The sequence below is a fragment of the Ceratotherium simum genome, chromosome 34, assembly GCF_057802395.1.
Source record: "Ceratotherium simum simum isolate JZ-2026a chromosome 34, ASM5780239v1, whole genome shotgun sequence".
In the NCBI taxonomy this organism is placed as follows: domain Eukaryota; kingdom Metazoa; phylum Chordata; class Mammalia; order Perissodactyla; family Rhinocerotidae; genus Ceratotherium; species Ceratotherium simum.
Window position 1 is genome coordinate 14,851,843 of NC_141933.1, and position 16,023 is coordinate 14,867,865.

A 16,023-nucleotide genomic window follows, 5' to 3' on the forward strand; every position below is an offset into this window, starting at 1 on the left:
GTTGTTTAAGACCACTTTGCATCCTCATGCATTCATTCATTCATTCAGTCATTCATTCATTCAGTCATGCATTCCCTCCCCAACTATGCCCTGAGAGACACGTAGGGTGTGAAATGAGACCCCTGCATACAGGGCCAATATTTAGCCAGTAACCTCAGGAAGGCCATTTGCAGCCAGTGTTGGTTCCAATTTGCTGGGCCTGCAACTTGCAGAGTGTGGAATATTTTGAGTATTTCCTCTGCCTATCTGTCATGGTAATTGCATATGTTTCCCCTTGGGTACTCAATTGGAATGCACGCAGCCCTAGGGTACAAGGCAAGGTGGGGTGTGGACTGAGCCTGGGACTTGGAGTCAAGACACAAGGACTCAGGTAAGCCCTGCTACAATCTATCTTTGTGTGACCTTGTGCACATCACTTTCTCTGAGAATCAGCTATTTCATGGGTCAAATAAGAGTGTGTATGGCCTGGTACCATTTTTGTAAAAGAAAACCATATGTGTATATGTGCCTGAGTGCACACACGGAATCATGTCTGGAAGGATACACACCCATCTGTACACAGTGGTTGTCTCTGGGAAGTAGAACCAGGTGAAGGGGGACTTTTTCACTTTACCTAACCTCTTTACTCTTTCAATTTTCCACAACAAGCATTTGTTGCAATTTTTAAAAAGTTAATAGCTAAAAAAGTCCTATTTGTTCCTGCTTTGCAGGAAGTCACACTGCTTACCCAAGGTCACACGGGGCCTTGGCATCTGACTCAAGGCTGTCTTGGCTGCATGTTCCTTATGCTGCCGCTGAACAACTGGGGGATATGAGTACTGGGCACTATATGACCCTCCTAATCCCCGGGCCTCAGCAGATGCCACCCAGGGCTGGTAACAGAACATCCTCATGGAGTTTTTCTTGTCCTCCTCCTGTTGTCATCTGATCCACATCAGCAAATGCTTAGCCACTGTTCAGTCAGAACATGTTTATCTTCTCTTGTATCCACTGCTATAAAATGCCCACGAACCTGCCCCAGGTCCTGGGACAGAGCTATCACCAAAACATGATGAATTTCCATACTCCTTTGGATTTATAATGATGTGAGGTGTTTGTTCCTAAGTCATGAGCCTAGGAGACTGAGCAGGATGTGGGAAAGCAGCATGATTACTTGTCCTTGTCATAGGAAGACACACCAAGAGAGGAGAAAAAAAGTTTTACTGTTTTCCCAGAGAACAGTCTTCTCTCTAACAAATAATCCATCTCAAATTACCTTATGATAAATCAATCACACTTTTAAAAAAATGCAAAATCAGAGATTGGAAGGAACCACGTGGTGGTAGAAAAAGCACTTGACTTTGGATTCTGACCAATAGCAGGAGCAAGTCTACGTGCAAATCCAGACCTTGAACAAGTCACTTAACCCACTTTACTGAATGAACATCCTATTTGGTGCCAGGCACTCTGCTGGGCATTTTACATCCAACGGCTCAAGCCTGAAGAGGTTTGTATTGTTCTCATCGTACAACAGACGAGGGAAGTGGGACTCAAGGGAAGAAAGCCATGCTAGTGGGAGGGCTCCACTGATGACATGCTAGAGTCCAGATTCCAATTCAGATCTTGAGAAGTTAAGGCCAGCACCCATTCCTCTGGAAGGTGCCGCCTCTCCCATACATGATGGGGAGAAAGGACTTCTGCTCCAACACACTGCTGCAACCAAGTCTAACCAGGAGTGATACCATTGGGTTAAGCAATCCCATACGCCCTTTCCAGGAGCCTTCTTTAGCTGCAAAAGCCCAAGGAGGGATAAACATCAAGATCCTGACACCGATTAGGAAGGAGAAGCACCAGCACAGAACAGTGGATGGAAACTGTGCTTTGTTGTCAGATGAACCTGGATTCAAATGCTGGCTCCATCGTGCACCTAACTGTGACCCTGAGTATTTTACCTGATTTCTCTGGGCCTCGGTTTCCTAATGTGTAAAAGGAGACTGGTGAGAGGTTAAAATAGAATTATAAAGCATCTAGCCCAGGTCTCATTTAGAGCAGCTGCTGATCTCAGCATGGGGGTGGGGGGCCCTAGAGGGCTCCAAGCAGATGGAGTAGGAGGAGGAAAATTCTTGGGTCCTGGACTGTTTGTTGGGTGTGCTAAGCCCCCCTTGAGAAGCTATGTCCTGCCCATCGCCAGGGCCCTAGAGCATCGGCACAGCCACCTCTCGCTTCTTAGAGCTGCCTTGAGTCTTCCCCAGTCTGGAAAGTGGCTCCTGTCTGGAATATCTGCTAAAGGTCCACAAGGAAATCAGCCTAGAGAATGTGACCTCTCGGGCTGGCTGGTCAACTGGGGAGAGGCCCAGTTTTCCAGGCTGCGTCCCTGGGCCACTTCCACACCCAGTCTGAGCCTGACACTTGCAATAGCAGGACCCTGCCTGCATCCTGTGGCCAGGAGCCAGTGAGAGGCTGAAACACTAGGTGCTCAGTGAATGAGGCTGGCGTTTCTTCATAGAGCTGAATTCAGAGGGCCCTCGGCAGCTGGCTCTTCACCTAGTTCATCCCTCCCTGGCCCAGTCCAAAGCCTGGAATCTGTTGGTTTCACTCCCCTTGGTGCTTCTGATAAGGGGTGTGCTTGCTATTCTTTCCTCTGAAGACTTCAGAAGAGGAGCCTGGGAGGGGACTGCTCGCTGGGGAGGGGCTCCAGTAGGGCTGAGTCACTGCCCTGCTGCTGGGCGTATTTCAACTCCCAGGCCAAGGACTTCTCCTCCGCGACCCCGAGCCATGCAGGAGTTGAGGGGCAGCAGTCTGCCAAGGCGCAACTCTCCTCCAGCCATGGCCCTGTGCCTTGCGCCACTGCTGATCCTGCTCCCTGCTGGGCGCGACGGCATGGGGGATGAGGGGGCGCCCGGCTTCAAAGGCTGCAAGCGGACTTCGAACGTGTCGGTGCTGGGGGCGCTGCCGGGAGGCGGCTGGGACACCTGCACAACGTGGAGCTGGGGCTGGTGCTGCGGCGTTGACTACTCAGAGTGCCTCACCACGGAGGACGGCGAGTACCTCATCCCAGACCACGTGCACGTGGTGCCACCGCGGGAGACCGTCGTGGAGACCCGCGCGGAGCTCATCGACGAGTGGCTCAGCTACACAGACACCTGGGCGGCCTCCATCAACGCGGAGCTCTCCTTCCTCCCCAGCCTCAACGGTAAGTTCTCCGTCGACTGCCAGAACGTCAAGAAGTACAACCTAGAGTACCAGACGGTCACGGCCAGGGTGCAGGTCCGCCATAGCATCTACTCTGTGAGGGCCGCAGAGACCCCCGACTTCCAGCCCGCCTTTCGGCAGCATCTGCTGACCCTCAGCGACCACCTGGAGAACAACCAAACCCGAGAGGCTGAGTACCTGGCAGAGATGCTGGTGCTTAAGTATGGCGCGCACATCTTCACCAACGTGGAGGCCAGGGCTACCTTGGTGCAGGAAGCCCAGGTGAGGCGGGAGCTGCTGGACAGTCAGGCCCGAGAGGGGAGCAGTGTCACGTCCGCCGCCTCGGCCGTGTTTTTCCACGTGGGCAACGCTAGGGACGCGGCCTCCTGGCAGGCGCAGAGCCAGCTTTTCCAGGACTGTATGCGGAACACGGTGGCCTCCAAGATGCGCAGCCACGGCAGCGTGCCCTTCTACCCCGGTATCACGCTGCAGAAGTGGCAGGAGGGCATTGGCAACCGGCTGGTGGCCTTGGCAGGTCGGGCCTACCCCTGCCCGCGCTGCTCCAGCCCGAGGCGCTGCCTGAGCTCCCAGCGCCCGCCGTGCGCCGCGTGGCGGCCACCGTGCGCCGCACCATCCACCGCTACTACGCGGTCAACGCGCTCCCGGGCTGCCTGAGGCGCGCGGCGCCCGCCTTCAACCCCCAGGCCACCGTGGAGGACGGCTCCTGCGGAGGCGGCCGCGCCAACTTCAGCTTCGCGGGCGTCTTCCGGGAGTGCGAGGCCGTGTCCAGGCAGGACGCCGAGCACCTCTGCCAGGCCTATCGCCTCCCGCACTCGCTCACCGGCTACGCTTCTTGCCCAGCCAACTACATGGCCAGCGCCCTGCACAGCAAGCTCAAGACATGGAGCGAGCCCCGTCCCAGGTGCCAGCAGCAATGTCGTAAGTGCTGACTCTTCTTCCAATGCTGCCAGACCATGTGCACCACCCACGTGCAGCGCAGCGTGGTGTGCCTGGCTGCCTCCTGGTGCATACCCTCGCAGGCCTCCCTGCCTGGCACTGCAGGCTTCCTCTTTGGAGGCCTCTGTAGCCCTGGCAACTCAAACCCATTCACCAAGGCCCAGGCCTGCCCCTCCTACTTCTACCTGCTGACGCTCTTTGGTGATCTCAAGGTGTGTGTCAGCAGTGACTTAGAGCTGGGTGCAGCCCGGGCAGTCAGTCCCCTTTGGAGGTTTCTTCAGCTGCCAGGTGGGAAACCCCTTGGTGGGCCTTGTGAAGGGCCAGAGCCCCGGGCTCCCGCAAGAGATGTTTCACCAGGACAGCCCCACTGACCACCCCATGAAGTGCCCAGTAGGGTACAGCCAACACCAGGCTTACCTCAACGATGGCTGCTAAATCCTCTACTGCCTCAGGGCTGGGGCTGTCTTAGACCAGCACAAGCAGCTATCCGAATGCCCCCATTTCTTCTTCAGCCCCCCTTGCTCAACAGCAGCAGCGACCACAGTCTCTCAGTCTTGGTTGACTCTAGTGGTCAGTGGGTCTGCGTGAGACTACAAGGCTCTGACTGCTGGCAGTAGGCCAACATCAATGACTTGTCCCTGCCAGTCAAGCCGTTGAGCCAGGCTGGCTCAGAGCCCAGCATCGGGGCCATTGCTGGCAGCTGGGTGGGCACCACAGTGGCTGTGGTAGTTGTTGCTCTGGAGATAAGCTATGGCTTCAGGTGCTGCAAGAAAGGGGGCTACAAGAGACTGCAAGGGGGCATCCTCAGAAAGGAACAGGGACACTATGGGGCCACTGAAACCACTGCAGAGCCCTGCTCAGTCTGAATGGACAATGACAAGAATTCGGTCCAAACCTTAAAAATAACCAAACAGGACTGCTGCATCATTACTAATTTAAGCTTTAGCTCGTTCTGTTCCTTCTGCTGCCTAGATAAAAAGTAAGATACCCAACCACAGAATTGGTCCCACTTTCTGAAGGTACCAGTGTAGAACTAAACTGTGCTTCCTCAAATCCTCTTCCAAAGTCACCTAACCCAAGTTCAATGCCCTTCTCTAACACCCTCATGCAGAGAAGTGTTCTCCAGGTTGTATTCTCAGGTGGGCTACCTCCCTTGTTGCAAGGAGCCAATAAACCCAACTTTGTTCAAAAACAGGTGTATTCCTGGTGGTTTTTGGCAGAGAGGAGGCAACAGGAAAAATAGGATTGGCATTGACCCCAGGACATATATCATAGCTTTGAAGTTGGACTTTTTTATTTGTAATTGTTATAAAATTCACAATATCGATCTGTTTTCCTGGAATCATTGCCTTGTACCCAAAGACCGAAAAATTCTCTGTGGTGCTTGGTCTAAGAGTTTTTTTTGAATAGGGCCTGACCTATTTGTGGATCATGAAATGAGTTAGGTTGTGATCAGCATTTTTTTAATGATATAGAAAATAAAATATAGTGCATTGCATGAAATAAATATAGGAATTGTTTTGTGAAATTTTGTTTCATTTATATGTATATATAAAGTTGATAGTATAAAATTGCCCACATCCAATCATTTTTGACTCACCAAAAAAATGGCAGTTTTGTGTAGTTTAAATTAATGTATATGTATCAATATACTGGGTCACAATGTAAAATATATTTCAGACTGTGATCACAGTCAAAACATTTGAAAGCCATGTTTTCGATGGACATTCCATGAAGCTTAGCTTTGGAAAACTTATATGAGTCCCCACCCTTCTATCTCACCCTCAATCATCCCTACGGAGGAGACTTTGTTTGGAGGTCCTGTTAGCTCAAGTACGCCAGAGTAAATTGCCATTCTCTAACCCAAGACAGAAATCTCTTTGGAACGAGCTTCAGTTTTATAACGTTCTTGGAATGTAGGTCTCATGGCAATTTAACCCTAGAGTGTGGGTCTCTGGTTGTCATAAGAACAAACTGAGGGTGTCCCATTAAACCCTAAAATTGGTACCACAGGGCATGATGACCTAGTCCAAATGGGCCTCTTGCTGTGTGAACTTTTAGAGCCAATTCTGAAGGCACATGGAGAGACCCTAGGTGCTGGTAGTCGGGAAGTGTGGCCTCACAGGTTGACAAGACCCCACATCCCTGACCTGGGTGACCTAAATGAGTCATATTAATTCTTAATGTTTCATTTACTCTACTACAAATTGGAATATATCAAGATACTAGTGAGAAAGTATTGGTGCAAACTCTGAGTCTTGAGAGGAAGAGGTAATCGAAATCCAAATAATGCTGGGACGTTTGACATTATTTCTCCCGCTGGTCTGATGTGGGCACATTGGAGCTGAGTGTCAGCTAAGGACTGACCAACTGGTGGCTCTCCTGAGCATTCTCTGGACTTGTGGTCACTACCATTTATAGAGACTTTATCTATATGAAAATATACCTTTATAATAGCATCTCACTTCATCTTCACAAAACCAAAGGTAGATAAGTAATTCTCATGTTATGGATGAGGAAACTGAGGCTCAGAGAAGTTAAGTGACTTGCCCAAAGTCACATGACTCAAATATTAAGAATAATAATGGCTAGTACCTACTGAGTATTTAGCATTTGCCCTTTGCAAAGATTATTTCATTTAATTCTTTGAAAACTGATTTTAGTTAGGCACTGGGAATATCCCTATTTTACCAGAGAGGAAACTGAGGCTCAGAGAAGTTAAGTAGCTTTTTCAGGAAACTGCAGCTGAGCACAGAAGTAAAGCTATGGGCTTGGTCTGGGTCAGATATTGGCCTCTGGTAATTCCTGGTGCCTCCGTTTGGTCCTCAATAAAATGGAGTTAGCGTGGTAAATTTCTCACTTAGTTGAGAAGATTAAATGAACTAATGGATGCAAAGCACATTGGAACAGCCTGGCCTTTCTAAATTTGAACTTTGTGATGCTAACACTATGGGGTCCAATTTGCCACTGCTTTAAGAGTGGGCCCCCAGGGGCTGGCCCAGTGGTGTAGTGGTTAAGTTTGCGCTCTCTGCTTCAGCAGCCTGGGATTCGTGGGTTTGGATCCTGTCCATGGACCTACACCAGTCATCAAGTAATGCTGTGGCGGTGTCCCACATACAAAATAGAGGAAGATTGGCACAGATGTTAGCTCAGCGACAATCTTCCTCAAGCAAAAAGAGGAAGATTGGCAACAGATATTAGCTCAGGGACAACCTTCCTCACCAAAAATAAATAAATAAATTAAAAAAAAAAAAAAGAGTGGGACCCCAGAGTCAGCAGACCTGGTCTCAAGTCCCAGCACAGCTGCCTACTAGCTCTGTGATCATCGGCAAATTATCTCACCTCTCTGAGGACTAATCTTATCTATAAAATGAAGATAATCATAAGACTGATGTCACAAATTGTTACAAGGATTAAATGAGATAGTGCAAGGAAATCCCTTAGTACAAGGTCTGGCCTGTCATGCTGACCTCTCATGATGGGGGATAATTCTGACAGTGATGTGTGGAGACAATCAGCAGAGTACAGGGTATACAAAGATATATGATCAGGGCTCACAGCTGAGTGGGTCAGACACTCACAAATATAAATTACTCATTGTGAAAATGTCATAGAGTTTCAAACAAAATATTATGGGAAAATGAATGAGGGACACAAATTCGAATGGGGGGGGAGGTGCTGTTAAGGCTTCTGGGATGGGATGGGATGGGATGGGATGGGATGGGACTCCTGGTCTCAGCCAAGCACATTTTCAGATTTGTTCATTTCTGCTGGCCTGGGAGCATCCTTTCAACAGCAACTGAACGCCCCTTTCTTTTTTTTTTTTTTTTTTTGTGAGGGAGATCAGCCCTGAGTTAACATCCGAGCTAATCCTCCTCTTTGTTTTTTGCTGAGGAAGACTGGCTCTGAGCTAACATCTATTGCCAATCCTCCTTCTTTTTTTTTTTCCCCAAAGCCCCCCAGTAGATAGCTGTACGTCACAGTTGCACATCCTTCTAGTTGCTGTATGTGGGACGCGGCCTCAGCATGGCTGGAGAAGCAGTGCATCGGTGTGCGCCCGGGATCCGAACCCAGGCCGCCAGTAGCGGAGCACGTGAACTTAACCGCTAAGCCACCGGGCCGGCCCTGAACGCCCCTTTCTGATGGTCTCAATTCATCTCCTGGAATAGCCCCCACGTTCCGAAAACTGAGCTCTCCCACTGAGATGGGTGATGGGGTGGGTATCGGGGCATAATGGAAGGTATTGGCATGGGATAAAAAAGAAGAGGAGCAGGATAGACCACCCTCTAAGTAGGGTGGCCATCTAATTGATCGTCCAAATCTGGACTCTTGTTGAAACTGAAGGGAAGTGCTATTAATAGTTATATAGGACATATTACCCAGCACATGTGTCCCTCCACTTTTATAGGCAACTGTTTGCCATTGGGCCCTGACCCACCTTGCCCCCCTGATCTCCAGCTAGCCTCTCCCCATAACATACCCACTGTTTGCACACACTGATCCCCACGTTATGTCAATTCCAGACAGTGCCTTCGCCTGATGAAATCTTACTCATCAGTCAAGACTGGGTTCAAATGTCACCTCCCCCGAGCAGACATTTCTACTTGTCCCCTCTCCTGCCCTCACACACTCCTTCAATCTCCTAGGAAAAATTCATCTCTTACTCTTCTTAACCTCTTTAGCAGCATATTACTAGGAGCATGTCACTTTGCATGAGTTCTTTACCCAACTTGACATGAGCTCTTTGAATGGAGGGAGGGATGGTGTGGTGTTCATCCTGGTTATTTCCAGAGCCCAGCTTCAGGCGCAACACATACAGACGCTCTAGAGGTTTGCTGAATGAAAGAAAACAGAAGAGATTGTGTGAGGCCACAGGTGATAAGATCCAGCTATCAAATCCTTTTAGGTTACCTGCCCCTTTTGTATTCTTAAATGTATTGTTATTTCGTCCATAAACCAGTTTTAAGCCTTGTTTTGCCCATTGTAAGTGCTCAAATAAATACAAAGATGAATAAAACTCTGTTTTCACAGTCTCAAAATATTCTAGACAAGTAGACAAAAATAAAAATAAAAAGGATGGGAGGGGGAGGTGGTAGCATAGTGTAACCGCCCAGTCTCCACGGTTCCTTTTAGAACTCTGAGTAACAGGGAGAGGCTGCTGAAATTCCATCCCAGCTGATGATAGAATGTAGATTCCTGGACTGTCAGGAGTTCTTCCTTGGACATTATACCGTGTGTCCTTCTGTAACAGGCTTCTCTGGGACAACTGGGTTGTTGCTATCTTGTGAACACTGTAAGTCATGTAAAACAGAGAGATCTTTCTCCTTCTTTTGACTTCTAGAAAGCTTAGAACCAAAGTTTGGCCCCTTCTACAACATTTTTGTTGCTGGACTCAATCTAGTTCCAACTTTTCTGCCCTTAATTCCCCTTGATGAACTCATTTTTCAAATTTTTATGTTATAAGATATGTTTTCACATAAAACACTGTGTAGGGGCTGGCCCCATGACCTAGTGGTTAAGTTCGGCACGCTCCACTTTGGCAGCCTGAGTTCGGTTCCCGAGCATGGACCTACACCACTCATCAGTGGCCATGCTGTCACAGCGACCCACCAACAAAATAGGGGAAGATCGGCACAGATGTGAGCTCAGAGTGAATCTTCCTCAGCAAAAAAAAAAAAAAAAAAAAAAAATGTTACACCATATATTCTTTTTAAAAAGTAAAGAGAAATGGATACAGAACTGAGCAGTTCTGGGGAAGTCTTGTGAGGGAGGACCTGACAAACCTCTGAGCCCCACCTCCCAAGCCTACTCCTTATCTCAGGCCAATCTCACTATCTCTAGCCTTAAGCTGGGCCCAAATCCATCCTGTGTAGTGATTGTTCTCTTTGCATCATAAAGAGGGACTTTTGTAAACCAGATAATCTCCTGTTATCTCAAGGAGTTCCTGAAAATTTGACAATGAAAACTAATTTTTTTTTTTTTTTGTGAGATCAGCCCTGTGCTAACATCTTCCAATCCTCCTCTTTTTTTTTTTTTTTTTGTTGAGGAAGACTGGCCCTGGGCTAACATCAGTGCCCATCTTCCTCCACCTTACATGGGACGCCGCCACAGCATGGCTTGCCAAGCAGTGCGTCGGTGCATGCCTGGGATCCGAACCGGCGAACCCCGGGCTGCCACAGCGAAGTGCACACACTTAACCGCTTGTGCCACTGAGCTGGCCCCCAATGAAAACTAATTTTAAATTTAATTTTAAAACTATGCTAGGGAGTAATTTTTGTTAAAGCAGATTGGAGGTGCAAATAAAAGTGATGTGTGTGTATGTTGTGAAAAAAATGTGTTGCAGCATCAAAAGGTTGGGAATCACTAAGTTATAGGCAAACAAATCAGCAAGGTTGGGAGCTCAAAAATCAGACTGGGGTTCAAGGAATCTCTGCTGATCTTCATGGTTTGAGGAGCCCAGGGTGGGGAGAGTAGGAGGTAAGGAAGTTAAGGTATTTAAATCATTCATTCATTCATTCCTAAGGGGCTCCTGAGAAAGATGACCCTTTACTAAGTGCTGAAGATAAAAAACATTGATGGAGAAAATATAGGAAAAAAAAATCTTTGTAACCTTGAGTTAGACAAAGATTTTTAGATATGACACCAAAAGTACAGTCCATAAAAGAACAAATTAATAAATTGGACTTTGAAGAAAATCAGAATACATCACCCCAAAATATGCTCTTTGACATAAAAATTATTTTGAGTTAAAAGCAATTAAGACGCAGCGAACACAAAAATGCTACCCCTTTTCTGCTTAAAGTCAGGATATATAGTAGTCCTCTCTTATCCACAGTTTCACTTTCTGCGGTTTCAGTTACCTACTGTCAGAAAATATTAAATGAGAAATTCCAGAAATAAACAATTAGTAAGTTTTAAATTCTGAGCCGTTCTGAATAGCGTGATGAAATCTTGTGCCTTCTGGCTCCATCTTGCCTGGGATGTGAATCATCCCTCTGTCCGCTGTATCCACTCAGTATATGCTACCCCCCGTTAGTCACTTGGTAGACGTTTGGATTATGAGACCGATTGTCCCAGTTTCACAGGGCTTGGGTTCAAGTAATTCTTATTTTCCTTAATAATGGCCCCCAAAAGCTCAAGAATGGTGAAGCTTGCAATTCAGATATGCCAAAGAGAAGCAGTAAAGTGCTTCCTTTAAGTGAAAAGGTGAAAGTTCTCCACTTAATAAGGAAAGGAAAAAATTGTATATTGGTTGTTAAGCTCTATGGTAACTTTTATTACAATATTTTGTTATAATTGTTCTATTTTATTGTTATTTTAGTTTGTTTTATTATTATTTATTGTTGTTACTATTATTTATTGTTTTTAATCTCTTATTCTGCCTGATTTGTAAATTAAACTTTATCATAAGTATGTATGTATAGGAAAAAAACATAGTATATATAGGGTTTGCTACTATTCACAGTTTCAGACATCCACTGGGGGTCTTGGGACATATCCACTGCAGATAAGAGGGAACTTCTGTAAATTCTACTTTTACTGAAGACAGATAAGAATTAGTCCAGAGATAGCACCAGAGGAAACTGCAGACAAACCTTACTCCATTAGTTTCCTTCCATATGTTTACCTTCCCACACTTTGCCGCCCTTGGAAAGCCTTGGCTTTCCTTTGTCCTGTCATTTCTCTACAAATGTATTCTTTGTTGAAGATACTATATAAGCTGGAATTTTGTGCCGCCAGTTTGAGTTACTTATGGTTCAGGTTTCTCCCTCGTGATGTGCGCTGCATGCTTTAATAAACTGTTTTTCTCTTGTTAATCTCTTTTTGTTTTATTCTATTCTGTTCTATTCTATTCTGTCTTTGTTCTACTCTGTTCTTTTGCTCAGAGTCCCAGCTGAAAACCTAAGATGAGTAGGAGCAAAGTTTTCTTCCCCTACAACTTCATCAAAATTAAAAACTGGGTTGAAAGGAGAAGGAACCAAAGCTCTGAAGCATAATATTCATATAAAGCTGAGGTCAGCAAACATGGGCCACAGCCTGGGCACCAGTTTTTGTAAATAAATTTTTATTGGAATGCAGCCACACTCATTTGTTTACTATTGTCTATAACTGCTTCCATGCTACTGTGGCAGAGTTGAGTAGTTGCAACTTGTAGCTAAAATATTTACAATCTGGCCCTTTAAGAAATAGTTTGTGAACCCTTCATGTAAAGCACAGATTGTCCAATGGGAGCCAAGATATATTGATCCCTTCAACACCACAGTAACCAAGTGGGGACTGAGGCTGCCAGACATACCATCCCTACCATAGTCCAGTTCCTTCCAGCCTAGAGCAGCTTCCTCCTAGAGTCTAGATCCCTTCCAGTTTATCCCAGTGTGCCATATGAACATTATCATTTCTGTGAAAAAGGTTGGGAAACATTGGTCTAAAACGGTGATCATTCTTCCATGACATACTACCTTCCATTGCCTTCATTGCTGTCTCTCTCTGCCCCCCCCCCCCATTCGGGTTACATTTGGTGAGCATCTACATATGCCGGGGAAGACATAGCCCCTGCCTTCAAGGAGCCCACACTCTAGCAGGAGAGAGGCATACACACAAACAGTTAATATGCAATGTGCTAAGTCATAGAATAGTTATATAAAGAAAAGTATGCCTTGTACACCCAAATACCTCAATTGGAATCTCAGCTCTGCCAACTACCAGCTTTGCAACTTTGGGTGAGTCATTTAACCTTTCTGAGCTTCAGTTCTCACATCTGTAAAGTGGAAATGATAATACCGTCAAGTGCAATGGGTTGTTATGAGGATTAAATGAGCCACTATATGAGAAGCATCCAGTTCAGTGTCAGAGCTCAATATTAATATTATCGTTGGTAGCAGTGGTAGTAATGGTAATCAGTGCTAGAGCAATAGTGATGGTAGATGATGTAGAAGGTGCTAGTCACAGCGAAGAGGAGAGGACAATGATATAGGTGTGTTGATCAGGGATGTTTTCACACAGAAAGTGACATGTGGTCTGAATCTTGAAGCAAGAACAGGAGTTAGTCATGTGGGGAAGGAGGTCGGGGCACAGATAGAATAAAATGAATAAAATGAAACTCTTCTTGGGAGACATAAATGTGCCCAAGATGGGAGATGCAGAGTGGGGTGATTTCCTGATACGCCTTGAGTCTACTAAAGCTCTGATGACCATCAGAACCAGAGGGGGCTCCACACTTTAACTTGCACAAGGGGATCCTTTGAGTTCCCTTTAGGGCTAAGGCAGAAGACCTGACCTGACCTTGGTGATTTTTCTTTATTTTTTCCTTTCCTTCCTTCTTGTTGTTGTCTCTTGTATGCTGACTTTAACAGGGTCATTGATCTAAAACCTTGAATGGCTCATTGCTTATAGAACGTATCTGAATTCCTCAGCATGGTGTTCAAGGCCCTTATGTTGAGCTCCAACCTTCCTACCCAGCTTCATTCCCAGTCACTCACCTCCCCACTCTTTCCTCCACGTTTCCTATGCTCCACATTCAACTCAGCATATTTAAAAACCAGACTTGCAATCTCCTATGCTACCCCCAATATCTGTTCCCCTTCCGTGTTTCTTGCCTAATTTATTCACCACCCTAGTTGGGAGGGGGTGCTTTTTGGTTCTTCCTTCTTTCTATAACTCACAATCCTTCTTCCCAACTTCCCATGCCAAATCCTCAGTCATGATTTTCAGAGCTCTTTTCTTTTCTCTGTCCCCACTGTCACTTTTAATTCAGGTTCTCCATCATATGGATTTTTTGCTTCCAGTCCTGCCCCCATAAAACCATCTGTGCATAGCAGCTTGAGTGTTCATTTTAAAAATGTAAACCCTATCATGTCACTTTACTGCTTAAAAATTTCCAATGGTTTCTCTTTGTACTGTTGATACCCTTTATCCAAAGACCACCAGGGCAACGCCTATAGTCAGACAAAGTTGGGTTTATTAACTTAGTGCAATGAGAGAGACAGCACAGTGTAGGGGACTTGGGGGCACCTCAGTAGGGAAGTGTTAGGACGGATTTGGACTTGGGTTAGTTTTGGGAAGGATTCAGTGAAGCATAGTTTTGCTCTGGAGTGGGCGCTGTCAGAAAGCAGGGACAATTCTATAATTGGATATCTTGATTATTTTTATCTTGGAAGAGCTGCTCTTTGTTATCCATGTGGAAATACTAATCACACACTGACTTCTGTCAGAGTTGGTTGTAAACCCGTTGTCTGTGTTCAGAGGTCAGAATAAAATCCAGATCCCTTTCCACACATAATCTTATTATTAGTGAGAGAGAAAAAAGGTAGATCCTGATGTTCAGAATTAATCTGACCCTCACAGCTGGACTATGATTTTATAAGCTGGTCTGAGGCTCACAGCCAGTGAGCCTACACAATCTAAATGATCTCGTAGAAGAATAACCTCACACAGAGGTACCCTAAGACCATGATAAATGAAACAAAACAAGGCCACTTCATAATTTTGTCTAATCGCAGATAAAAGCAAGGTCACTGTGCCACCCACAAAATACCTAGTCAGATAACTGCCCCTACTGTCTGAACAGCATTCAATCAGAGCAAACCTCTGCTTCCTTAGGCCCTCCCCCAAATCACCCAACCAAAGCCGAAATACTATCCTAGGTTCTTTCCAACACTCTCTCCTCGCTGCAACAAGTAATAAACCCACCTGTTCAACTACAGGTGTGTTTCTCCTGGTCTTTGGCCGAGGGCCTTGGAACTGGCACTGTTCCCCTGCTCACCTGGTTTCAGCCACATTGGCCTTCTTTCAGGTCCTTGCAGACAGGAAGCCCATTCCTGCCTCAGGGCTTTGCACTTAACAGTTCCCTCTGACTGAGAAAGACCTCACCCTCAGGTCTACTGCTGGCTCCTTCTTGTCATTCAGCTTTCACCGGAAAATAGCTGCTTGAGCAAGGCCTTCATCGCCCCTACTCTCAGTAATTCTATAATATACCTTTTTGATTTGCTATATAATTCTTATCACACTCTAAATTACATTATCTGACCCCAATAGAATGCAAATTTTGAAAGATCAGGGACTATGTTGTGTTCATCCCTGTATCCTAGTGCCTCTAACATTTCCACGAATAACTGAAATGTATCTTCCCTTGAGCATAACAGCATCTTCTTAATGGATCTCTCTACCTCAAGCTGCTTTCACCTCCAATACAGCTCTTACATAGCTGTCTGAATTATTTTTCTAAAACAAAAAGTAGATGCTAGCGCCATCACTCTTCAAAAGCCCTTCGTGGGGGCCGGCCTGGTGGCATAGTGGTTAAGTGCGTGGGCTCTGCTTCGGTGGCCTGGGGTTTGCAGGTTCGGATCCCGGGTGCAGACCTATGCACCACTTATCAAGCGATGCTGTGGCAGTGTCCCAGATAAAGTAGAGGAAGATGGGCATGGATGTTAGCCCAGGGCCAATCTTCCTTAGCAAAAAGAGGAGGCTTGGCAACAGATGTTAGTTCAGGGCTGATCTTCCTCACCAATAAATAAATAAATAAATAAAATCCATAAAAAAAAACAACGAAAACCTTTCATGGATTCTCTCTTCAAGGCGTCATCACCTCATGCCTCTAGTCTCACCTCCCACTGTGACTCCTGGAGAACCCTGAGCTTTAGTAATGGTCAACATTCCTGAACATGCCACATGCCTTCCAGCAGCCAAGCCTTGACAAGTGCTGCTGCTTCTACTTCAAAAATGTTCTTGCCCAGGGGCTGGCCCAGTGGCGTAGCGGTTAAGCGCACGCGCTCTGCTTCTGGCGGCCTGGGTTTGGATCCCATGCGCGCACCGATGCACTGCTTGTCAGGCCATGCTGTGGCGAGGTCCCATATAAAGTGGAGGAAGACGGGCACGGATGTTAGCTCAGGGCCAGTC

The 16,023-nt window shown here is 46.5% G+C and overlaps 1 protein-coding gene across 1 annotated transcript; it reads left to right on the plus strand.

The window, feature by feature from the left end:
* The first annotated feature begins 2,754 nt into the window (after window positions 1–2,754).
* LOC147912585 (macrophage-expressed gene 1 protein-like) lies at window positions 2,755–4,121 on the plus strand. The gene is made up of 2 exons (XM_087423183.1): window positions 2,755–3,693; window positions 3,738–4,121. Exons 1-2 carry the CDS (start codon window positions 2,755–2,757, stop codon window positions 4,119–4,121), a joined length of 1,323 nt encoding a protein of 440 aa, XP_087279309.1.
* The last annotated feature ends 11,902 nt before the right edge of the window (window positions 4,122–16,023 follow it).

Excerpts from the sequence above, each read along its gene's own strand:
- LOC147912585 (XM_087423183.1), top strand. The coding sequence starts at position 2,755 with ATGCAGGAGTTGAGGGGCAGCAGTCTGCCAAGGCGCAACTCTCCTCCA. Across the intron at positions 3,694-3,737 it reads AGGGCATTGGCAACCGGCTG|CCCGAGGCGCTGCCTGAGCT; the intron begins GTGGCCTTGGCA and ends GCGCTGCTCCAG.